The sequence below is a fragment of the Chamaea fasciata genome, unplaced genomic scaffold (genome assembly GCF_029207755.1).
Source record: "Chamaea fasciata isolate MVZ Bird 193981 ecotype frontalis unplaced genomic scaffold, bChaFas1.0.hap1 SCAF_8, whole genome shotgun sequence".
Lineage (NCBI taxonomy): Eukaryota > Metazoa > Chordata > Aves > Passeriformes > Sylviidae > Chamaea > Chamaea fasciata.
In genome coordinates, this window is record NW_027094093.1 from 19689198 (window position 1) to 19713714 (window position 24517).

At 43.1% G+C, this 24517-nt stretch overlaps 4 protein-coding genes across 6 annotated transcripts in view; 2 read left to right on the plus strand and 2 right to left on the minus strand.

Annotated features, from left to right (window-relative positions):
• SSB (small RNA binding exonuclease protection factor La) overlaps positions 1-13052 on the minus strand; it is a 31087-nt gene extending 18035 nt beyond the window's left edge. The window contains exons 1-2 of the mRNA XM_066189981.1: positions 12985-13052; positions 4504-4631 (exon numbers count right to left, since the gene is read on the minus strand). Of these exons, the coding sequence (XP_066046078.1) occupies positions 4504-4596 (93 nt within the window). The 5' untranslated portion in view covers positions 4597-4631; positions 12985-13052. The remainder of the gene's footprint in view (positions 1-4503; positions 4632-12984) is intronic.
• Positions 1254-4585, minus strand: PHOSPHO2 (phosphatase, orphan 2). Its single transcript, XM_066189986.1, has 2 exons — positions 4504-4585; positions 1254-3131 (listed from the first exon to the last, which is right to left on the minus strand). The coding sequence occupies exon 2, from the start codon at positions 3127-3129 to the stop codon at positions 2404-2406; it is 726 nt and encodes a 241-aa protein (XP_066046083.1). The 5' UTR covers positions 3130-3131; positions 4504-4585; the 3' UTR covers positions 1254-2403.
• Positions 3603-11477, plus strand: CFAP210 (cilia and flagella associated protein 210). The gene is given in 10 exon segments (XM_066189979.1): positions 3603-4247; positions 4250-4328; positions 5382-5590; positions 5837-6010; positions 6105-6301; positions 7682-7838; positions 8948-9087; positions 9928-10120; positions 10443-10607; positions 11108-11477. Coding segments are annotated over 10 exon segments (2169 nt in total). The 3' UTR covers positions 11318-11477.
• On the plus strand, positions 12918-21278 carry LOC136293330 (cilia- and flagella- associated protein 210-like). Of its 3 annotated transcripts, none has more exons than XR_010722135.1 (9): positions 12918-12987; positions 13312-13447; positions 14201-14357; positions 15337-15476; positions 15772-15964; positions 16517-16681; positions 17340-17446; positions 18143-18339; positions 20865-21278. XR_010722135.1 is itself a non-coding variant. In XM_066189984.1 (8 exons), exons 1-7 carry the CDS (start codon positions 12933-12935, stop codon positions 17439-17441), a joined length of 948 nt encoding a protein of 315 aa, XP_066046081.1. In that variant the 5' UTR covers positions 12918-12932; the 3' UTR covers positions 17442-17446; positions 20865-21278. The 3 variants fall into 3 exon arrangements, 1 of the variants encoding a protein (XP_066046081.1); XR_010722134.1 differs by having other exon boundaries at positions 18175-18339; XM_066189984.1 differs by lacking the exon at positions 18143-18339.
• Positions 21279-24517: the final 3239 nt, after the last annotated feature.

Here is a 24517-nt window from a genome sequence, read left to right on the forward strand (position 1 = left end):
CAGCACAGAATCTGGAACATTCAGCAGCACATCTAGAATTAAGGAAACACACAACTGTCCTGGTTTTGGCTGGGATAGAGTTAATTTCCTTCTCAGTAGCTGGTTCAGCGCTGTGTTTTGGATTTACTATGGGAATCATGTTGACAACACACTGTTGTTTTGGTTGTTGCTAAGTGGTGCTTAGCCATAGTCAAGGACTTTTCAGTTTCCCATGTTGGTGAGAAGCTGCACAAGGAGCTGGGGGAGCACGGCCAGGACAGCTGACCCGGGCAGGCCAAAGGGACATTGCACAGCCTGGGAGGGCACATCCAGCACAGAGACCGGGGAGTCGGCCGGGAGGGGCCCATCCCTGCTCGGGGGTGGGCTGGGCAGCCATCAGTAGGTGGTGAGCAGTGCATTGTACATCACTTGTTTCTCCTGGACTTCATTCCTTTCTCTCTCCTTTTTATTACAGTTATAATAATTTACTACTACTACTATATTTTATTTTGTTTCAATTATTAAATTGTTCTCAACTCACAGGGTTTAATTTTTTTCCCCAGTTCTCCTCCCCGCTGAGTGGGAGAGTTGGAGTGTGCAAGCTGCTCTATTTAGTTGCCAGCAGAGGTCAAACAATGGCAACAAAAAAACCCCCGAAGTAACATATGAAATTGCCCTATGCTACAGCCATTACCATTCTTTTGTATGACCTGTAAACCAGACAACTTAAACCCGCCACAGCCTGAGACCCACCAGTCCTTAGATGTCTTTGTGCCCTTGTGTAAAGCAATAGGTCAAGATCCCAAATATGAACATCTCAGATACCTATCAAATATCCATCACTAAAGCCAAGCTCCTGAGAACCGAAGTATATTACTTTGGACATCTTAGGCAACAGACTCTTCAAAGGAACCTTCTACAATACAATCAAATAGGTGAGGCAAGGAAGGAAAGAAGCACACAAGGGAAATATATGTAAACCAGCAGCCTGAAAACAGGCAAGACCACTCAAAAATCTTCAGTTAAGGAAAAAGAAGGTAGTGACATCATGAAATGTTTGTAAGAAAATGAGAATAACATTAAACAAAAAACAAAAAAAGACAGATATGGCAACTGCAGGCTGCTGAGCTACACCTTAGACATCTGCAACTGAGGTGCTGTGAAAGTTGGCCTAATCTCTCAGCTATTAAAGCACTTAAGCTGAATGTGACCTCAGTTTAATAGCAGACTACATCAGGATTTTGAACCTTTTCTGGGATATAAGAATAAAAACATTTGGCATGAAAACACATTATTTATCTTTAATGAGAGTCATTTTAGTACCTCTATATGCACAGTCCAACACTCGGGGTTCATCTCACTGTCAGTAGTAAAGAGAAAGACTGGATGTTCACAAACAATTCTTTAGAACTACTTAGACAGAACAATCTGTTTAAAGTTAAAATGGACATAGATGCTTCCTTCCAGACTGCAAAAGACTGTACTATAGCTATAGATGAGAATGAATAGGTAAAATCAGTGTATATATGTATATGTAGGTACCATTCTGTGGGCCTGTGCACTGCAGCAGAAACCAAGGAGGGAAAATGAATCTGGCTGACTCAGAGCTGTCAGCATGGAAGATCAAACCAGTGTCAGCTCTGTACAGAGTGGCAGCAGCATGTTGTCAGGGCAGCAGTCAGAATGGGAGAGAGACTTTTCTTTAAACAAAACAGCAACATCCTTACAGCTTTCCAGAAGAGAAAGGGTCTGACCAGCCAAAGGCTGACACCTACACTTGTGTCTACTCTCTCCAGGCCTGATGACACACAGGCCAGCGGAATACACGGCACAAATCAGTTGTGTTGCATTCGGCAGTGACAGCAACTTTTATTGTCTTTACAATACAAGATAATACAAACTGTTAAAAAGTAATTTTGTTTGGTAAAATATTTAGTAGATTGGAAATATAAATGCATTTTCAGATTAAACAATTACAAGCAAATAATTTGCCGTCAGATCAAAGAAGTATAAAAGCCAACAGCTCCAGAGCCATGCTCCTGGCACCTAAAGGCTTCTAAGTAAAGAATTGAATTCTTTTGAACAGTAATCCTACTCCTTCCCCTAAGTGCGTGGGATTGCAAAGGTCAGATATATACTTGGTAAAGGGTTGGAGAGGAGGGAGTAGACAAAAACAAATGACAAGTCCTGTCCCGACCCCACTTCTCCACTAATGTTGGAATCTGTACTGTGTTAGAATGCCTTTCTTACTGCATTTTCACATTATTACCAGGACTGAACATAAGCAGTTTTATGTTGTGATTTAAAAAAAATGTAATTTCAGCTAACAGCCCAATTTTAAAATTTTGAGCTTTTATCTGCATGCAGTTTTTCTCTCCCAATAAGTTAAAATGTAACTGCATCAGTTTCCTTTTATCATTTGAATCATTCCTTTATAAGCAGTTTCAGGTAAGACAAAATGTCGACCGCAGATGACCAAACCAGAACAGAACACTGCACAGGACTGAGACTTTGCGCCAGTTGAGAAATCTTTTTCTCCAAGGTATACCCCTGCCTGGGCATAGCAACATCAGTCTTCTTCAAAAACATTACTGGACATAAGTCATTCCCACCGTCACCTATGTATACAATTTGTGTATAACTCACTCCTCGCTCCAACTGTTTATCTAGAAATTCTTTTAAAACTTTCCTTTTGCAAAGGTTTTTAGGGCACTTTGCACAATGGTGAGCATGGAAGTGCTGTACAGTAAGATAGCCAGTACTGCTGAATGCTGCAGGGTTTGTAAACACCTCATCAAACACTTTATGCAAGTCAGCAGCTTTCAAAATCCAGTCAATAAATACTGTATTAGAATCTGAAACAATTATGCAATCAAACAACTCCTTGTTCTTGCCAATAAATCCCAGAAGATCTATCATTCCCGCAGTGAAAGGAATTGTTGTCATAGTTCTTTTCATTTCATCTTCTTTGACACCATTGTCTCCCAAGTAGACAAAGACTCTGCCCATATATTCTGTCCAATGTCCTGGTTGGTAAGAGTTTCTTAATCCACTAGGAAGTTTTCTTTCAGGAGCACATTTCACAATCCACGTGTCACTATTTTCATCTATGATTGTATGGTCAAAATCAAAAACCAACAGAAATTTCATAGCTGTGAGAAAAATAGTTTCCAAAACAAACAAAAAAGAAAATTATTTATATAAACCCAAGTACTATATTCCTACCCTGACCTTGTGCTCAGAAGAGAAAAATTCTGGAAGAAAATATCTGAACAAAATAAACTATTTATGGCCACTACCGTGATGGGAAGTTGTGCTGTAGCTAAAAAAGCAATTTGTAAATGCCAAAGTTCAGTGTCCAACTTCTGTTTAAAATAGCTACTGAGACAGTATCTAAACTCATGCTGCAGTTACCAGTACTTGCTAACACACCACCAATCTTCCTGTACTCGCACGCCATCAGTTTGAGCATATACTAATTTCTCCATCAGCATTTGCCAATGCAAACTGGGATTCTCCTCCAAAACGCCTCAACAGGTATTTCAAAAGGAAACGTCCACTGAACAGACGGAGCCTGTGCCTTCAACGAGGCCGCACTAAATCAAAGCAGCTAATGAAAGGAAATGCAACCATTTGTGAAGCTGAATCTGCCGACCCCTCCCGGGCAGGTCAGCCCCGCTCCGGGCCCCGCAGCCAGTGCCGCAGACAGCAGAGCAGCCTCGCCGGCGGGGCCGGACTGGCGGGGACAGCGCCGGAGGGGCCGGGGCCGAGCCGTGAGGGGAAGGGAAGGGGCAGCGCCCGGGGCCGGGGCCGGGCCGTGAGGGGAAGGGAAGGGGCAGCGCCCGGGGCCGGGGCCGGGCCGTGAGGGGAAGGGGCAGCGCCCGGGGCCGGGGCCGGGCCGTGAGGGGAAGGGAAGGGGCAGCGCCCGGAGCCGGGGCCGGGCCGTGAGGGGAAGGGAAAGGGCAGCGCCCGGGGCCGGGGCCGGGCGGTGAGGGGAAGGGGCAGCGCCCGGGGCCGGGGCCGGGCCGTGAGGGGAAGGGAAGGGGCAGCGCCCGGGGCCGGGGCCGGGCCGTGAGGGGAAGGGGCAGCGCCCGGGGCCGGGGCCGGGCCGTGAGGGGAAGGGAAGGGGCAGCGCCCGGGGCCGGGGCCGGGCCGTGAGGGGAAGGGGCAGCGCCCGGGGCCGGGGCCGGGCCGTGAGGGGAAGGGGCAGCGCCCGGGGCCCGGGGCCGGCCCGCGCTCTCCGCCCGCGGCATCACGTGACCGCGCGCCGCCGGGTCGCCCGGCAACGGCCCCGCGGCCCGGGAAGATGGCGGCGGCGGCGGCGGAGCGGTGGCGGAGGGGCAGCGCCCGTGAGTGCGGCTGCCCCACGGGCAGCGGGACACGGCGGGAGGGCAGTGCCGAGCCCGCGGCCGCACGGCTCCGGGAGGCTGTAGGGGTGTCCAGCGTGACTCTCCCCAGAGCTCCCCCAGCTGCAGACGACAAGAGGGGCTGTTTCTCCCTAGGAACTGAGTGGAGAGAACTGACCTGAACGCAGCGCAGGTCCAGTAACCTCCAAGGGCAGCGGCTGGGGAAGAACGAGGGGCTTGGCAGATTCCTGCCTGCAGGGCGCAGCCGCATCAGTGCGCCTTGACTCCTGCTGAGGCTGTCTTAACCTAGGACAGAGGGAGAGGATCAGGTCTGATCCCTGTCGGGAGACTGGTCAGCAACGGCATCTGGAAAACAGACTCTGACATCGCTGTCACTCTAAGAGAAAGCCTCCTTACCTTTCAGACACGGTCTGTCAGTCTGCTGCAAATCACACGATTCCTACAGAGTGCCACTCCATTCAAAAATGGTGGTGATACTTGAAAGAGCATTACAAAACCTAGATGTCAACTAGAAAAGTTGCATTTATGCCCGCACACGTGTATGTAAGCCTAATGCAGCAAAGAAATCCTAGTCTTGCCAACAAATCAAAAACTGTTCTAGAACAGAACAATTTCAGTAAATACAAGGAGTATGCAGAACACGGTAGTAAGGCACAGTCTATACCCAAATTGCTGCCTCATCCAGCCAGTGGAATGGCTTTACCAAGATTCTCCTTTTCATTTTGGGAATGGCCTCTGCTCCCTGCTGTTCTAAGAATCATGCCCAAGTACTGCCTGGGAAGTGTGTTATTACAAGCCAAACCCACACATACACACAAGCAGTCCAGTCAGTCAGTGCCCGTGCAAGTACAAGCACGGGTCGTAGGTAGACTACAGGTACAGATACTCTGTCTTGGCTCTGGGGTTTGGGGGACTAACTAATACTAAGGATAACTTAGTATTGTTTCCATGCAAACATTCAAATCCTGATACATGTTTGATTATTAGATTTTCTGGTATCAAGTAACCTTTGTGTTTTTTCTTCTCTCTGCACAGCACATCATTTGAAAGAAAAGGATGTTCTAGATGAGTATTACATTCCAAATGAAGCAGATCTTCGGCAGGTCATTATATTTCCAAGAGCAGAGTGGGAAAGGATTCAGGGCAGCATTAGAGAAGCAGCACACATCGATGAGAAGAAAGAACAGGAAGAAGTGCACTTGGATTCCAAAGCAGCTGAAAAAGAGGCGTGCAATACCACTCTGGTAAGTACAAGATACATTTGTTAACAAGGGTAGTCGCTTTTGTATATACAAAAACACGTATAGTAACATTTCTAGCTGTACTCCCTTTGTTTAACATTTGCTTTTGAATATGTATTTCAACTAAATGCCATTTAAATGCATTTAACATCTAATATAAACATTTATATTTTTTACTTAAAGCTAAAATGCAAAGTAAAAAACCAATCCAAAATTTAAGTGTGATTTCTAACTTTGTCTGCACTGTAGAACCTGATACAACAGAAACTTCAAGCCAAAAAATCACGTGAAGAAAAGGAAGAGGAAGAAAGAAAGTTACTTGATTTGGAAGAAGCCAAGTTCCAAGCAGCAAAACGGAAGGAGGTTATCGACCGTACAAAAACCTACCTACGTTATCAGGACGACAGAATGAGACAGTTCCATGTTTGTTGACAACTTATATTTTTTATACTGAAATTGTACTGAATGTCTTTAAAGACTTCTGAACATGAAAATGACTTGAAATGTTCTCTTGCAGAGTGCACTTCTACTTACTAAAGTCCTAAAAGAAAGAGATGCTCAAGTTGAATTTCTAAAGTCGAGATTAGTTGATAACAAAAAGAGGGAGTATGACGAACAGCAACGTCAATTTAAAGAATACATTCTCAGTGAGCAAGAAAAGGCACATCAGCATTACATGAATCAACAGGCGCTACGCAAAGATCAGCTACAACAGTAAGTAAAAGCAACCTTACATTATTTACTTAAACTCTTCTCAAAATACATTTGATATTGCTGCAGCAGCCCTCTTATTAGAGGGTAAAGTTGAGGCAAGGCACAGACTTCTTGTTAAATACAGCATAAAGAGGGTCCTGGTTTATTCCTCTTCATGGCTTAGTCATCTTAACTCCAACTACTCACTGACTGGCTGCAGCAAGCTCCTGCTGTATGTTTCCCTTGCAGCTTCTGACTGCTGGTTATTTCCTGCTAAACTATGACTGCAGGCTTTTACCCAGCTAGACTGTGGCTGCAGGTTCCAACAACAGGCTCTAACTGCAGACTCAGACTGATCTCGCAGCAGTGATTCTCTCCTCAGGATCCTTCATCTTTGTGATTCTCTCCTTCATGCTCCTCAAGGTTCCTCCTCCATGATGATCCCCCCCTTACCAGCTAACCCCCTCTTTTATCTCAGTCGTCCTTATCAGATATAGCTGTTACTTATCAGGGGTGAGGTCACCTGTATTCCCTTCTCCTACACTATATGAGGTTTTTACAAAAACTTACTAATAATTTGTTTCACAAATGCCATTCTTTTAAAAGAAGATCACAGAAGATCTTGCCCAAGAGGGAAAAGCTATATGCATTTTTACTTGCTGTTGCCAACAGTCTGCATGCAAAACCACCTCTGGGAAGCATCAGCAGATTTTAATCAAATCACTGTTCAAATGTTGACAATGAAATTTAAGTGTATTTTACTCAGTTTTTGTTCCAGACAAGGAAAAGGTTAAATTAGATTTTCTATTTACCCATAATGAGCTTCCAGACTGCACAACAAGAGAAAGCGTTATTGTCACTTTTATTCCTTCTCTCAGGTCTTCTGTAAATCCTATGGAGGGGTCCCCTATGGCATTTATAGGACTGGCCCTGCTGGTCTAGATAGAAGGAATCAAATTTCCCAAGGCAGAGGAAGGCTTCAAAGTCTGGTCTTACATATTCCAGGTGCAACTCATAAATCCTTGCAGAACTTAGTGTAGAACACTACCAGCTTAAGCAGCTGCCTGCATGCTCAGAAGAAACACAGGTATGGTGGGTCATAGTGGGGAAATCTTGTTCCCCAAGGATGCTGCAGATATAGGCCAGAACATTACCAATGCAGTGGTGCTAATGAGTCATCCAGCTAAAACTTATCACCACAAGACTGCAAACTGTGAGCATACCATGTAGCTCATTTCTGACCAGGGCTACCATTAAAAACAATCATGATGTTATTCACCTCTGATATTCTACCTACCTTCAAATCAAAGTATCACATTCTTCACTGCAAGGTACCTATGGTTATGCAGTTCATTACTTCATGCAGTTCCTAGACCACTTATTCACCTTTTTCTGATTCAGAATAAAAGAGCATGAGCATCAGGCAGATCTGGCCAAACAGGAAAAAAAAAGAGAAGTGGAAGAAATACAGAGATCGGTCCAACTGTACCAATTAGAAATGCAGAGAGAAGAAGAAAAGAAACACGAGGGGAAAATGGAACGCCGGAAGCTGTATCACGTAAGTAGCAGGGAAGCAGACTGTTCAAAACGCATATTTCATCTTGGCTGTGATGGTTGGACTCTGCCCACAGATAAAGGGCTCTACTGGCAACGGGGTCTTTGCTGGCAGCTTTTGTAGCCTGGGATCAAATGCCTACCCTGCCAGGTGCAGGCCAGGTCTTTCCACTGTGCTTCTGAGATAGACCTCTTGGAGGCCTCTCCCTTCTGTTGACTGAAGGGGTGTTGGCACTTGATGCTTTGACTGGTCTATGTTTAAAGATTTGGCTGTAGACATCAAGGAATATTTCCTTGACTTGAGAACTGGATTTAAGTTTCACATTCCTGCTGTTTTAAGCCCATTTTTCTCTGTTAGAAAGAGGGAGTAGACAGAGACTGAATGTATCTTTTTAATTTGACTTGATATTTATGGTTGGAGAGGTTTAGGAATATAGTCAAGACTTGCTGCCATCTCATTTCATTTTTAAAGGCATCCTACTGAGGTACAAACAAGAAGTGCCTTGGAATGGTTCTGGCCAGCATGGAAAAGACAGTTGTTTTTGTACATAAGAGTATAGAAAACTCCCCTTCTGCTGTGTTTTGGATTAGGCTCTTAGGGATAGTTTTGGATGAGGCAGGGCCAGGAGCAGAATGATCTCTGTGTGTGGGTGGGGGTTGGACCATCCCCCTCACCCACGTGTGTCAGTGGGAGCACAGGACAGTGCTCTCTGCATCGCACAGCAATTTGTTTGTGCAATGCACCGGAGAAGCGGCTGTTTGATGCTGAATTCCTTTTCCCCACCCTCACATCTACTATCTCCACTTGATGCATGTTTTGAATAGGGAGGCAGAAGGAAGTGGAAGTATCCTTTTCCTGTCTTCTCTCTCCTTTCCTGAGAATCCCTTTTTTCTCTTCTGTTTTTGAAAGAAACTTGAGGAGGGGGATCAGGGAGTGATTCCTGTAAGCTGCTACCCCAGCTGTAAACAGGGCCTACAAAATGACCACATCAACAAGAGACAACATAGTCAGGCTGTTCTTTCCAAAAGACTTACAGCAATTCAATCTGTAAATAGATGTAATTCAATATTCTAAATGTCACCTGTTACATCAGGACCATTTTGCCCACACAGGAGTATCTAAATGACCAGAAAATAATCAAAGCAATAGAGGAACAAAACCAAATGGAAGAAGATGATCGGATCAAAGCTCACTTTAAAGCAAAAGAAATTATTGCCAAGATGAGAAAAAAGAAAGAAGCTGAAATTCGTAGGTAGGTACAATGCCAGGGTATAAATTGTAAATGATCTAAAAATGATACTGTAGTTGTTTTCAGATCATTTAGACTAATGATATAACACAATCAACAGTTATTCTGAAATATCATTCTAAATTCTACTGAGAGGGAGAGCAGGGAATTCAGGAGAAAAAGGAAATTTTTTCACAGGTTCCTTAATAAGAGGGTGAGGGAGCAACCCCTCCACCCTTCAAAATACAGAGGCTTATGAAAGTGCAATTCTTTGCACCAATGTATTGGGAAGAGTGTTTTTCCATATGGGTTACCAAATCTCCACCTCCTCAACAATTAAAGACAATTAAGATCCTTGATGAAAATATTTCTGAGTGTAGGCTATATTTCTCTGAGTCAACTCCAGAAAAATTATTTGACTTCTTAACATGATGCATACATTATTAACGATGTCATGTTCTTATTAAGGGGAGATGTTTTATCAATTTAACACTGAGAGTACAACATAATGACAGCACAGAGTAAATCTAAGAGTTTTCTTCCCTTCCTGCTTCCTTTCCAATACTTCCAACATTCCTCTCCTGATGGCAAGATGCCCACTGGAATCCTTACTGAGTGATCCAGCTCATTACTACAACAGAAAAGTACTGATACAAGAACACAGGGAACATTTACTTGCTATATCAGATAATATAAAAATAAACCAAACAGGAGGAACAGAAGGAGATCATGAGTTGAGTGGGTGTGCCAGCCTGTGTGGTCAACAGGAGAAAATTCTAGAAGCAGAATTGCTGAGTTTGGTAGCTTCAGGTAGACCCAGGTGTATTGCCCTGGTATGTTATGGAAGCTCATGTTCTTCTGCAGACAAGCACAGGAACAACAGGACAAAATCATTAGTCGAGTAGCTGGACAAATGAGTAAGGTGTTAAAGATGGAAGGTGAACGACTGGCTAAAGATGTTGCAAGAATAGAAGCTGAACAAGAAAAGAAAAACAAAGAGAAAGAAGCAAAACAAAAGGCTGCCATTGAATCTATTGCTGAACACAGAGCCAGTGTGGTAAGTAACTTGGGCTGATCTTACTTCTGCTTACTCTATCTGGTGAGCCTGGCCCAGAGCACAGTTGGTGACTCTGGTGCCATGCAGCAGCAGGCTTCAGCAAGCCTGCTGACACCTTTCCTGGAGTCCCCTCTCCCTTTCCCCCTCCTGTGCTGGGCACACCCTTGCCAGGGCTGCTGCAAACCCTGGGCTTGGACACTGGCCAGCCACAGTGACCGTGCTGATCGCAGCGCTGATACAGGGCTGCTTCTGCAGAGAGAGAACTTCCAGCTTAGCAGGCCAGCTCCTTGGTCAGCTTCTGTGTGTGTTTTGTCAACTACAGATGAAGTTGAAAGAGGAAAAGGAGAGACAAGAGAAAGAAGAGGGTGAGAAGGATCGTAATCAGTGGATGACAGAAAATGGCATGTACCTGGAAATGGAAAAAGCCAAGAAACAAAGACAGCGTGATGCAAACATGAAAGTACAGAAAATTCAGCTCCAGCAAATGGTAAATAGAAAAGCTGTATCCCGTCAGCCCCTTCAGAAAGAAGCATGCATCTAAACCAATAGCACTAGCTTCTGCTGAGAGAAAGAGAGGAAGTTTGTTGTTTTGTTTGGATTTTTTGTTTGTTGGGTTGTTTTTAATCACGTGTGCTTAGCATATATGCTGGTGTTAGGGACCAGCCTCCTCAGAGCATTGATGCAAATCAAGGGTAGTTTACAAGGACAGATCACCGTCCTGTGCCAATATGACATTTTTTCAGCCATGCACTGCTGTTCTCTTGTATCTTCTGGGCAGGTCACCAGAGTGCAGCAGCTAATCCTGATGTTCACTCAGCTATTTAATGTACCCTTTTCTCAGGGGATAGGGCAGGGGAGAGAAGGGGGGAGGGATGGTAAGTGTAAAGTATCAACTAAGAATGCTGCAGGTCTTCTGTGAGCTTTTACCCTCTCTCAGCTTTACAGGATGGTGATGCTGAGAACAAAATATTCCCCTTTTTTTATCAGGCTGAAAAGCAGGCAAGAAAAGAGCAGGAAAAGCAAGCAGAATTGGACTACGATGCTCTGACAAAGGCTATTGCACTTTCTAAAGAGCAGGAGTTTCAGAAATATGCAAAGGAATTAATCAAAACAGAGTCCAAGACTACACATCATCTTTATCCTATTCTCAAAGCATGCGAAAATGGAAGAGGACTTGGTCATGGGCCATTTTTCTGAGAAAAGAAGAAATAAATACTAGTTTCCAAACATATAATTCTGTGTCGGGACCCAGTTACCTTGCTGTAGCTGTAATGCTGCTTAAGAAACAAAACCATGAAATAACATTTAAACTGTCCACCAAGGAAAGGCAGAAGCCATTTGCAAATAAATATGCTTTTCAACCATACAGGCAGAGTTAAACTGTAAATGATGTATATCAAATATATACCATAAGTCTGGACTGGATTCAATTTGAAAAGATAAAAGATTGCCATATAACTGGTGATACTCTCAAAAATCCCCAGCTTGTATTTTATGAATGTTAGTTTATTAAACTTGAGACAGGAGTTCATATTATATAATTGACTGTCACTGTAACCCATTCCAGCCAAAAGCTCACTACTTCTGTTATATTTTTAATATTCATTTTTCTAAAAATTCACTGTCCCAGGTTTTTCAAGTCTACAATATGAATTCTCAGGGCAAAAAAATCACATTTTTCACTACCCTACTTCCAGTTAATTGTTCCCCATAATAGAAAAGACCAAACAAAAACAACTATAGGGGACAAAAAAAGAGAACATATGTGCAAGTTAGAACAGTTGGGATGTACAGTTTTGGTAGCATTTTGCAACTGTGTCTGAAAAACAATTGTTGTGCTATAAATCAGTTTTATTACATGAAAATATTAATGTGATTTGATCCCAGCCCTTAAAAGGTCACCAAAGAGGCAAATAAGGTCCCACTATAGCTGTAAACAGGGCCTACAAAATTGGCACATCAACAAGAGACGACATAGTTGGGCTGTTCTTTCAAAAAGACTAACAGCAATTCAGTCTGTAAATAGATGTAATCTATTAAACAGGTAACTAGATGTGATCTAAAATTGTATCTCAGATTCCACAGCAGATTTACTCACCAACACCCAAGCCACAGACATCTCCCTCCTTAAGCTTAGGTTGTCTTGGTGAAATGTTAACATAATTTCCTTGCCTTGGAAGTTAGGGGTTCCTGTAATGGCTTCCTCCACCAGTACCCTGGACTTTGGACAGGGTATCCCTCTATCCTGGTATCTGCTGGAAATAAAGTCCAAGAAACCTGAAGCTTTGCTTTGTTGCACCCCACAACTGCCAGTCTCTGCTGGCCAGATGAGAAAATAATACAATTCCTTTTTTTAAAAAAATGGATGCTTGCCAATATTTTAGTTTTGAAAGCGGGTCTTTGGCGTGTCCTCAAGTTCCTTGGCCTAGCTGCCGAAAGCAGCCAGGCCTTAGAGAAAGCAGAGGACTTCGAGGAGAATATGAGGCTACCCTGGAGGCAAGGTACCTCTGGGAAGCTGAGGGACAAGCAGAAGTGGCTCTACCTCCCCTAAACCGTAAAAACGCTGCGTGTAAGGTGGGTGCTGTCCTTCCCGGGTGCAGCAGTCACCTCCTCCTCGGAGTCTCTTCCAGGCAAGGCAAGGGATGAATTCCTGGAAGGAGAAGGAGGCCCGACCTCCTCATCCAGCTCCCAGGGTGCCAAGGGCTCTGGGCCCCAGCAACAGGCAGGCCCGGCGGGGCGAAGGTTCCTGTGAGGCGCGGCAGCGCACGGAGCCGGGCCGAGCTCCACGGCCCCGGCGAACCGGAGGGAGCGGATGGCAGCCGGAGCAGGAGGACAGAGGCGGAGGGGCCATTTCAGCCTCTTACCGGGTACGGGCGCTCCGCAGGGAAACGAGGCGTTCCGGAACCGGCTGCGGAGGCGGGTCCGGCCTCCGGGCGGGGAGGAGCTCCCGTCCTCCCCTCCGTGTGGGACGGACCGGCCGCTGCCCGCCCGCAGCTCCCCGGGGCGGGGCCGGGCGCTGCTCCAGCGCTCGCGAGACAGCGCCCGCCGCCGCTCGGGAGCCGTTCCCGCCTCGGCGCCGGAGCGCTGCCGCTGCCCGCCGCGCCCCACGCCTTGGAGCGGCGCGGGAGAAGGAGCCCCGATTTCCCGGGAAGCCGAGCCGTCGGTGAGGATCTCTCCTTTTCCTTCGGCAGACGTTCCGTCTCCACGCAGGCGGCGAAGAGGTCTGACGATGGACCGCGATGGGCCGGACGCCATTCGCCAGGAGGCAGAGCTGGAGCGTGACCGCTACCTGAGCCGCCGGGCCGTGGCCCAGGAGCAGCTGGCGCAGTGAGTCCGACGGCGGCACCCCGGGAGCGGGGCGAGAGGGTTTGGGTTGAAAACCTTCCCGTGGCCAGCCCGGCCCGGGCGGGTCCCGGCTGCACGGCCCGCGGAAAGCGGCGGCCCTTGGGCGCTAACCCGCGTTCCGTGCCCGGAGCCCCGTGACTCTCTGCTTTCGAACCAGGGTTTCACATCATCCTCACGTCGTGGTCAGATGGACCTTTCCTCACCCTCCATAATTCTGTTCTCCAGCTTCAGAAGCGTCTCTGTCCGTTAGGGGCTATGTCTATCCTAACACATCCAACAAGACTGACCCAATTCTGGCACCGAGAGCACGTGGGTCTCTCACTATTGCTGCTTCTCCCCACCTAGAAGCCTTCACACTTCCAGCTAGCATGGGCATCATGGCCATGCCTTGCACAGGGCTGTGGCACTGCTTAGAAGACTGCTTGCTGGAAAAGGCCGAGGTTGTAGGGGGAGTGGGATAACAATGAAACAGTGAAAATTTGAGTCCATACACTGGTCATGTTCACTTTTGGTACTGTAGACTTCCCTAGCACCCTCAGACTGGAACTGCGCTTTGGCCAAAGAATTTGGAGCTAGCTTATAGAAGCTGATTCTGATTTTGATCTTTGATACTTTACTTCAAAGTAGCAGGTTTTTTTACTTTTAAAGTACCCACAGAGGCACATAATCTGTATCTGTTCATTATTACTTCATGCTGTCCCTAGCTCATTTATTCACTTACCTTTTCTGATTTAGAATAAAGGAGCACAAGGATCAAGCAGATCTGGCCAAGCTGGAAAAAAGAAGAGAAGGGGAACAAATACAGCGTTCGAGCGAATTGTACCAGCTGGAAATTCAGAGAGGAAGAGAAAAGGAACAGGAGAAAAAAGTTGAATTCCAGAGGCAGCATCATGTAAGTAGCAGAAAAGCAGACCGTTCAAAATGTGTATTTCACCTTGGCCCACAAATAAACAGGATTGTGGGCAACGGGGTCTTTGCTGACAGTTTTAATAGCATGGGATGAAATGCCTACTCTGCCAGTTGCAGGCCAGGTCTTTCCTCTCTGCTTTTGAGAAAGGCCTCTTGGAAGTTTTAATGTGGTATCTGAGCCTTGGCTGGTCTACAACTGATGAAGTCTGCTAGAATAAGCGAGGAAATTGTCCTTGACTTGAGAAGTGGATTTAAGTTCCATGTACTTGCTCTAAGTCCATTTTTCTTGGTTAGGGAGAGGGAATAGCTTGCGTCTGACAATACCGTTTAAACTCGGTGATGACCTACTTACCACATGTGTTGTTTACCTGCCAATGCCTGCTTGAGCAGGGAAACTGAAATAGAGGTACTGTGATGATTCATTGCCATGTGAGGGAGTAAAAGGAGAGAATTCCCACTAAAACCCTACTTGCTTTTTCTTCCTTCCGTACTCACCCAAATACACAAATTTCCCCCCATTTCCTCCAGCCTTGTATATGCAAAAAAAGCTATACATACTGCCAAGCTATACATGTGCCATTTCTGAGTCATTACAAAATGCCTTATGCTTTACAGTTTGATGGTTGTACAGACTTACTGTTTGAGCCCTTTAGAGTCTGCACCATATGAATGATACACAGGATGGGAACAGTACATTTGGAGCCACTGGGAAGGTAGAGGAGAGGATATAAAGTTATTTTAAGCCTGGGGCCACAACCATATACTAATTTTACTTCTGTTGTGTTTGTAATAAGTAGATAATTAAAATTTTCTTTTATTTCTGGGTTTCTATCTTCTGTAGCTTCTCCACTGATGTAGAGAACTCCTTATTACAGGCTAGGCCTGAAGTATTTACTGGAATTTGGTTTTAGTTTATGTTTCATGTTCTACATGAAAATAAAAGTAGTTTTCCATTTAAACAGGAATATGTAGCTGACCAGAAAATATTTAAAGCTGAAGAGAAACAAAAAGAAGACAAAGATGATGATCAGATTAAGGCTTATATTAAAGGAAAAGAAATGATGGCTGATCTGACAAGAGAAAAATATGCGGAGACTAACAGGTGGGTCCAGGGATAATTTTCAGTGTTAATATTCAAACTTGCAATTTCATTTTGTGACAAACACTATTCTCAGTTGTTATATCAGCAAAATCAGAACTTCGATGCAACCAAGTTTTCTGTAATTAAAACTTGTAGTGGAAAGTGGAGAAAAAATGCCTCCACAGTTCCAATAGTAATTGGTGCTGTTGGGGTGGAGGTAGGATTGCCCGTGGTATTAGAAGCAACAGTTACCAAGTGCCTCTGGTAATCTGAGTGAAAGTCCTGGGATGTTACAGTAGCTCATGTTCTCCTGCAGGATGATACAGAAGCATAAGGACAAAGCTTTTGATCAATTAACTACACAGATGAATGAGAAATTTAAAATTGAAGATGATCGTCTTGCTAGAGGAGCTGCAGAGGTAGAAGTTGAGTACCAAATGCAAAAGAAAGAGAAAGAAATGAAAAAAAGGGCTGCTATTGAATCTATAGAAGAAAACAGAGTCACTGCGGTAAGAAATGGGGGCTGTCCCTGCTCCTCTTTCTGTCATATACTTATATGTAGGAATAGTGTTTGCCAGAGTTTCCAGCACAGTCATCTGGAGTGAGACACACATGCAGGTTCTCAGCAGTTGCTTCTCATTTATCATCTAGAGTTTTAGAATTAAATCCTTAAGAAAGGTGCACACAGCTTGTATGGTGATCCTTGCTTCAAAAAATTAGACTGAGAAGGCTCTGTAATTGTTTGTAATTTGTGCAAACTCTGCATTGCTTACTCTATCTGATGAGCCTGGCCCAGAGCACAGCTGGTGACTCTGGTGCCATGCAGCAGCAGGCTTCAGCAAGCCTGCTGACACCTTTCCTGGAGTCCCCTCTCCCTTTCCCCCTCCTGTGCTGGGCACACCTTTGCCAGGGCTGCTGCAAACCCTGGGCTTGGACACTGGCCAGCCACAGTGACCGTGCTGATCGCAGCGCTGATACAGGGCTGCTTCTGCAGAGAGAGAACTTTCAGCTTAGCAGGCCAGCTCCTTGGTCAGCTTCTGTGTGTGTTTTGTCAACTACAGATGAAGTTGAAAGAGGAAAAGGAGAGACAAGAGAAAGAAGAGGGTGAGAAGGATCGTAATCAGTGGATGACAGAAAATGGCATGTACCTGGAAATGGAAAAAGCCAAGAAACAAAGACAGCGTGATGCAAACATGGAAGTACAGAAAATTCAGCTCCAGCAAATGGTAAATAGAAAAGCTGTATCCCGTCAGCCCCTTCAGAAAGAAGCACATTTCTAAACCCATAGTACTAGACCTCTAGGGCAGAAGAGAGGGGGAGAGAGAAAGGTTGCTGTGGGTGTGATGTACGTATTTGGTTTCGTTTTTACCTTCTATGCACTGCAGCTGCTGATGTTGGAGAGATGACTACCTGTGGGCCACAAGAGGCTTGTTTGTGGAGTGAGAAGGTTACTGCTGAAAACTTGACAATGCATGATACATGTGTTTCAGAGGTTTATGGGCCGCCTCTTAGAGCAGAAGCCTCTTCCAGCTGGTCTTGGCCCATGTGAGTCAGGGAGGATTACTGTGAGGGCTAGTATTAAGAGAACAATAATGACAGGTCAGATCCTGTTCTCTGCCATTACGACATTTTTTCAGCCATGCACTGCAATCCTCTTGTACCTTCTGGGCAGGTCATCAAAGAGCAGAAGCTAATGCTGATGTTCATTCAGCTATTTAATGTACCCTTTTCTCAGGGGAGATATGGCAGGGGAGGGATGATGACTGCCAAGTATCAACTAAGGATGCCATAGGCCTTCTGTGAGCTTTTACCCTCTCTCAGCCTTGCAGGATGGTGATGTTGAGAACAAAATACTAAGCTTTGTTATTCCCTTTTCTTCATCAGGCTGAAAAGCAGGCAAGAAAAGAGCAGGAAAAGCAAGCAGACTTGGACTGTGATGCTCAGAGAGAGGCTGCTTTTCATCGGGATCGAGCATCTCGGAGATAAAGACAGTGAGTAACTGAATCAGTGCCGTTACTGGATTTAACTTCTCTTCTCTCCAAACATTCAAGGAAGAAACAACGTGTGGGCTTCCTAATTAGGACAACTGCAAAAATGGTGGAGTGGATAATCTGCAGTATTAAAAACAGTAAAAATTGGGGGGTGGGTGGGTGAAGATCGTTGATGCAATGCCTTCCTGCCTCATGTACATTAGTCCCCAGCTTGCTCAGGACTAAGAGAACACTTGGCATTTTGCCACGACTTTTAGAGCCCTCAAAGCTTTGCCTGAGGGCAGGGCCAAGAACTCTCCTCAGGGCCAGCACAGACTGTTACTGTCTTGCTCAGTCCTGCTGTGGTCTGGGCTGCTGCACTCTTTTTTGGATAGAAGAGCATGGCTGGGTGGAGCTGACTGATCTGTACCAATGAGTCAGCATGGCCCATTATTCTGTAATGTGAACTAAAGCACAGCAAGTAGGAACAATAAAGTCTTGTTTCAAAACCTCACTTCTGACCTAAAGTAAAAGACTAACATTCCTGCATTATCAACTAAAAGTCACTCAGAATTCTCTGCAATTATCTTGGAGTATTTAAGTTTGGAAATTACATATTATAAAAAGAGACATGGCAATTAACTTGTGAAATTGTCCCTCAATACTTTTTTCGTTAGATCACTAATGAAAAATTTATTTCCCTTCTCTCTGAGCCAGTGTGCATTTTATTACATCAAGCTTTTTTTCAGCAAGCAGAAAGAATGGAAACTTTTATAAAAGCCTTTTGATGGCAGAAGCTGGAGCCCTAAGAAGTACTGACTACAGCAGGAGTGGTGCTGAAACCTGCAGAGCTCGATAATGCTCCAAATGCATCCCTAAATGCAAATCTGCACATGCTCACTACTATGCAATTGGTGAGTTAAATGGGTTTTTAGTCTACCTTCACAGCAGCAAGAAACACGGTAGACTGCAGCCTCATTTCCTACTCAGCTTCCAGAAATTTCCCGTTCTGCAGATTACGTATGTCTGCATTTGAAGTCTACAGCCTGCTTCCATCAGGCTTATACTCCTTTTACTTGGATCATCTACAGAAAACCCATCAAAACTCCAGAAACAGAAAACAACTCTTCATTTCACTACACTTAGAATAAAGTGGGAGTCCCGTGTAATTTTAAAGCATGTTGGCTAAATACAGATATATTTACCCAAATTCAGCATGAAGAAAATCCAGCAGCAATCATGATTGCAATTTATTCTATTGACTCTGAGATGCACATGCTCTGTATGCTTGTTTTAAATAACTAATTCTAGTTAGTAATTTTCTGTACAACCTCTATAAAGCATAGTATGATGACACTAGATCAGAATGGCCAGAGGTGGTGGAATGTCACCTGTAAGAGGTGTCCTGTGTAAGGCAGGAGGCTGATCTAGCTGCTCACCAGAGTCCTTTTCAGCTGCCATTTAAAGATTTACTTAAAATTTAAAGTAACAAAATATAGGAGGATGAACTCTAGCTGATAAGAAGGGAAATTGCTGACCTGGAAGGCTCTCATTTAATGCCTAGGGGTACTCTTGTATTAGTTATTAGGTTGAATCACCATTCCTGAAGGTATTTAGATGTGTAGATGGTGCTTAGGGACGTGGGATAACTAGTGTTCGACTTCAGTACTAGGTTAACAGCTGGACTTGATCTTAAAGGTCTCTTCCAATCTAAATGACTATAAATTAATAGGCAGCAAATCAGAAAATGCTTTGAGAAATAATTTGACTACTGAACTTTAATTTTTGGTTTTGTTCAAAAAAGCATCCTTTCAGATATTGTTCTGCTTCAGGACATTGCAGCAGATGAGTCATAATAGGTACTAACTTTATTTGAAGACCGAGACCTTAGAAATGCAAGGCAACCCTCAGAGGGACTGAAACAGGGACATTAAATCAAACTGCATTTTTTTCCACACCTGCGATCCAACTCTTGAAGTAGAACAACAACTTCAGCTTGAACACGTGGGCCTCCAGTGTCTAATGTGGTACTCTCCCAACAGTATCTCAACTCATACCTGTGTGGTGGTACAGAGAGTACTGTTTTCATGGATCTAATACTTGCAAATGGAAGAGAACAGCACTCTAAAATGCCTTATATCCCAAGGGAAATTGAATTAACTAACTGTGCAGCTCTTTACTGTTTGGTAGTGTTCCAGTACTCCAGGTTGGAGTTACTAGATCTGTGCAAGGTCTTTTAGCATCACAGTCTTCGCTACCAGTTAGCTCTGAGGAAATTTGAAGAGGATACATACCTGGAAACAAACTGCCCATGAACAGAAGAGCTGGCACCATGGGACTATTAAGGATGAACATTTTCACATCCCAATACAGACTTGTTCTATACTTCTGAAAAAGAAAAAAAAAAATCTTTTCAAAGCTTCCTTGTCATGCTAGGTCAAATAATTTACTCTGTTTCAACAGATAAATTCTTTCAAATGTCTGTTATGAACTTAGGCCTTTCTGTTATCTCTTGAATGGAAGAGTGCTGTAACTAGTCTTCAATCTTCCTCCTTGTTCTGGCAGTGCATCCTTTCTGATGCTGATCTTCCCTCCTGTCCTGGCAGTGTATTTTGGAGAGACAGAAAATTCATTATCTCTAAATAGCATGCAAAAATTCCCATAATCACTGAAGGCTAAGACTGTAGAGGGAGGTGAATGCAGGAGATTAAAGAAGACTGTATGAGATGTCTTTGCAATTATCTTAATTTCTTTCTGTTTAGAATAAGTTGAAGTATAGGCTTTGTTAAGCTTGTAATGTGTGAAGTCATTGCTTTCACACTACAGCACTGCCACCACTTAAACCTAAGATGCTTTTTGTTTTGGTGTATCATGGCTTTGATATTACCAGATATCTAAGTGAATACATGAATGATTCTAATCTGCCTTCTGATCTGGTAAACTAATCTCTGGTAACAGTCTTAAAGCAGAGCTGTTTGTAGCTTGTTGACACTATCTTGCATAAACCAGCCTGGCACTTTGTTTTTCTGTGGACTGCCTCAGCTCCAATACATTATCCAGAGAAATTAACAAGTCTGTTTGGTACTGAAGGGCTTGAACATCAGCACTGAAGGTCCAGGAAAATTCAACACCGCATCTCTGTTAAAGTAATAATTGCACACCCCCTGCCCCCCAATGAGTAGCATCTGGTCTGACTCCTTTTCTGTGTAAAAGGAAAAAAGGCAAAGGTTAGAAAGAAAAAGCAGCATGTACTGAAAAGAAGTGTGCGTTACTGAGCGGACCAAGAAAAATCCAACAACTGGCACAGTGGACAAGTCTGGAACTACCTTTGATAAAACTTATAAGTATTTCTGCATTAGTTTCAGCTGTAATCTATCAGTACATAAACAATTAATAGAAACTACTAATTATGTACTTAAACCATTCATTTTTTCTTTAGAAATACATTTGACCACTATAGAAGCATCTACAAAGGAGTAAGAAGCTAGCCACTCTCTCCTTCCAAGTTCTGTGTGCCTGCAAAACCAATCAGTGCCCAACAGCAGAAGCTAACTGAGGACCAAGTTACAAGACATGCCATTTGCTAGAACCTGCCTATAACTCAAGCTCAAGAAACAAGTGCCACAGCTTGCACCTGTACTGTAACTAGTCTAATTTTATTATGGAACAGAGCAGTAGATTCTTTCCGGAAAGTCAAGAGCTAAGGTAAACTATCAGTTCATCAGTACTGTGCTCCTTGAATATTGCTGTGCCTTCAAGCTTAATTCAAACCTTTTGACTTGAAAAAAAAATCTTACTGAACAAATAAAACTGAGTACAGCTGTCTGTAACAATAAAATCCATGTTAACTGTACTTTTTATGTGACAGTTTTCTACTTAATTTTACTCTGGAGAATGCAATGGAAGGTAGAAATAGTATCTTGAGAAGTTATGGCATTGGCTGAGTCTTAATCCTTTATGGGAGATGTCTGCAGCTAGACTGTGTATCTAGCACTCCAGCGAATCAGACTACAGGAAATGGGAAAAAAACCCCCACTTTCCTGTCATCTTCCGAGCACTCTGCTGCCAACCAGCCAGGCTGTGCTACTGCTGTAGGTGACTTTTTGATTGAAAGTTGTGTTTTCACTCAGTTCTAAACTGACTGTAAGCTGTGTTACCACTCCATTTACATTCATATTGAACAGACAGTTCTTCTGTAACTAAAAACTCTTCTGCTTCACATTCAGACACACACACAGACTTGCATTTTTTCAGAAGACCATAGTTGGCAACAAGCAGAGTTTGGAATTAAGACACTAGGTTAGCTTCATTACATGGCTCCATTTTTATCTGTTACAATATAGACATAACAGACTGTCATTTGCCATTCTGTCATAGAAATTATTAATTGCTCCTACCATTTGACACTATCATCTAATGCAACACAGAATAAAGATCTAACTTCACATCCTCAGTAAAAACGTATCGATTTTGGTTTAACTGAGCTCATATCCTGACATCAAATCACTCTACCTGGTAAATCGGTACTCAAAGTATCAGCACTTCAGAAGGCTGGAGGTTGGCCAAGCACATTTACCCCGAGATGAGTTCACTTGGTCAGAGCATGGTGCTAATAAAGCTGAGCTCGTGGGTTTGATGCCTGTATGACCCACTCACGTAACAGCTGGCCTGATGATTGTCGTAGGACCCTTCCAACTTGGAATATTCTATGAATTTACAAGCACAGGTTACACAATATGACTTAGAAATGATTATTTCTCTAAATGCTGAAGATGCTAATACTGCAAGAAGCACATGTGGCAGACATGGAATACACTAACAAATAAGTAAAAAAGCATTTATTTCTGGGAAGCACTTTAGTACATAAGTTGTACATCTCAAATCAAGAACTCATTCTCCCAGCTTACAACTGAATGATCTTCCCTGTTATGAACTATAAATTACAAAATGTCCAAAAGACTAAGATTAATTACAAAATACTCTGCTAAATGCTACATGCACAATACTGCCAGTATAATTAACAATTCTTTTAGCTGAAGGAACCCAGTTATTAGCTAGTTCCTCTCACCGCTGTTCATAATTTAATATGCCTAAATTCTTTCCAATCCTTTCAACCACTCTTTCCAACAGCAGTTATGGCTAAAGCCATATACAGACTACCTTTTATCATGGGGATACGTAGCCATGTCTAACTGCCTGCCAAAAATAGCAAGTTTCCTTAAGTGTTTTACATATTGCAAAATTTAAATTCAAAATCAGGGTGCTGCATTAATTCAGTTTATTTAGTTCTTTTAATGTCTTAGAACTTCTATGAATACAAATATAAATTTAAAACCAATCACATGCATATTCAGAAGTTCAAGATTTCTCCTCTGAACTTTCGCATGTTAACTGCCCTATTAGCTTTATTTGAACAATAACTTTATGATTAAGGAAAGATACCAATTTACTAATTCTTTCACAAAATATACCTTTACCTTTATGTAGTTTTACTATCTAATATCACTTTTTTAATATATTTTATTACTGCTATTCCTTTTGTGAAATTTTATACTAGAACTAGAAAAGTTATTTTCATATGATACTTAAAAAAAACCAACCCAAACCACCCAAACAGTTGAACGTTACTTTTGGCCTTTACACAACAAAGTTTTCTTGAAAATGTTCCTAATGACAGGAATTGTTCTAGGGTGAGAAGTAAGAGTTAAATTAGAAGTACATAAGCACCAAAATGGAAAGCTAAAGTTTTATGCTAGGTAACTGCAGAACTATAGCAAATTCAATTTTTGCAAAATGCAGTTCACAAACTTTTTGATGCATTTTCTTTAATAATTTAAATACTAGAAATAATTTAAATATTAGGAAAATTTAAACATTAGGAAAATTACTATTTTCAGCAAAGGGAAGGTACATAACAGTTGTTTACATTTCCATTACATTGACTCTAGAAGTGTGGCCAATCACCACCCCCCAAAAAAAACCCCTTCAAAACACCAAAACAAAATTAACAACTCCCCCAAAAGAACGCTTTCATGACTGCTGCTTTTATAAAAGTATATAGTATGTGTATCTTTAGGTTTTCTATTACAAGGAAAGTCCTAAAAGCAGGAATATACATTTTTGCTTATCAGAAAAGCAATGAGTCTACCATGCCCCTAGAGGTGTTTCCAAAAATACTTTATTTGCTTCAATAAATCAACAGTTCCAGAAAAGGCAGCTAAAGGACTGCTTCTTTTGTTTACATTAACCTAAAATCCATTTGCCAGGCTGACACTATTACAAATCAGACATTATTGGGGATCACTGCAAATTCTTCAACGCATCTGACAAAGAACACTGCAAGAAAAGCCTGTAGTCTGGGATTTCAAGTACAAAGTGCAAAGTTTCAGGCTAAAATTCTAACAACCAAATAGAACTAAACATTAAAATGTCCATTGCCTTTTTTCTCTCTTAAAAACAAGCAACTGAAATAAACAGAACAACTGAAACACTATGGCTGTGTTAAAGAATTAGCAGACAGCAACACATTTTTTACAGATAATAGTGTCTACATAACTGTACATTCTATCTACCCACCCTCAGCAAGAATTTCTGCTTCTGAGTTGATGGCAGTACCCAGAGAATCCAGCAAAAAAACCCAATCTTTCTCTAATAAAGTTTGGAAAGCCACTGTCAATTATAAATTCAGCACTCCAGGTATCTGTATGCTGCATGGTATTAGTAAAATCTCAGCATCTATTGACAACACAACAGAGAATGCACATCTAACCTTTGGAAGTTACTTCAAGCCTGTATGGACACTGAAACACACACGTACAAAGTTAGTCCACTAATCCCTGCCCTCATTTTACATTGTGTCTTGGAGTTCAGTAATTCCCTGGAACAAGGTCAATTCTGGGGTACCAGCAGAAAAAGCTGTACTCTACTTGTCCCCACATTGACAAGGAAAGATCATGAGCATTGTTTTTACTGCCTCTGGAAAATTTAAATTCTTCCAAATTAGTCCTCTGAGCCAAAAGCCAATGAATGACCTGACACAGATGTCAAAGATGGCACTGAGCTATACTGTGACTAGAGCACAAGGTGGCTACT

Excerpts from the sequence above, each read along its gene's own strand:
- PHOSPHO2 (XM_066189986.1), bottom strand. The coding sequence starts at position 3,129 with ATGAAATTTCTGTTGGTTTTTGATTTTGACCATACAATCATAGATGAA.
- LOC136293330 (XM_066189984.1), top strand. The coding sequence starts at position 12,933 with ATGGCAGCCGGAGCAGGAGGACAGAGGCGGAGGGGCCATTTCAGCCTC. Across the intron at positions 13,448-14,200 it reads GCCCAGGAGCAGCTGGCGCA|AATAAAGGAGCACAAGGATC; the intron begins GTGAGTCCGACG and ends TTTCTGATTTAG. Across the intron at positions 16,682-17,339 it reads AAATTCAGCTCCAGCAAATG|GCTGAAAAGCAGGCAAGAAA; the intron begins GTAAATAGAAAA and ends TTTCTTCATCAG.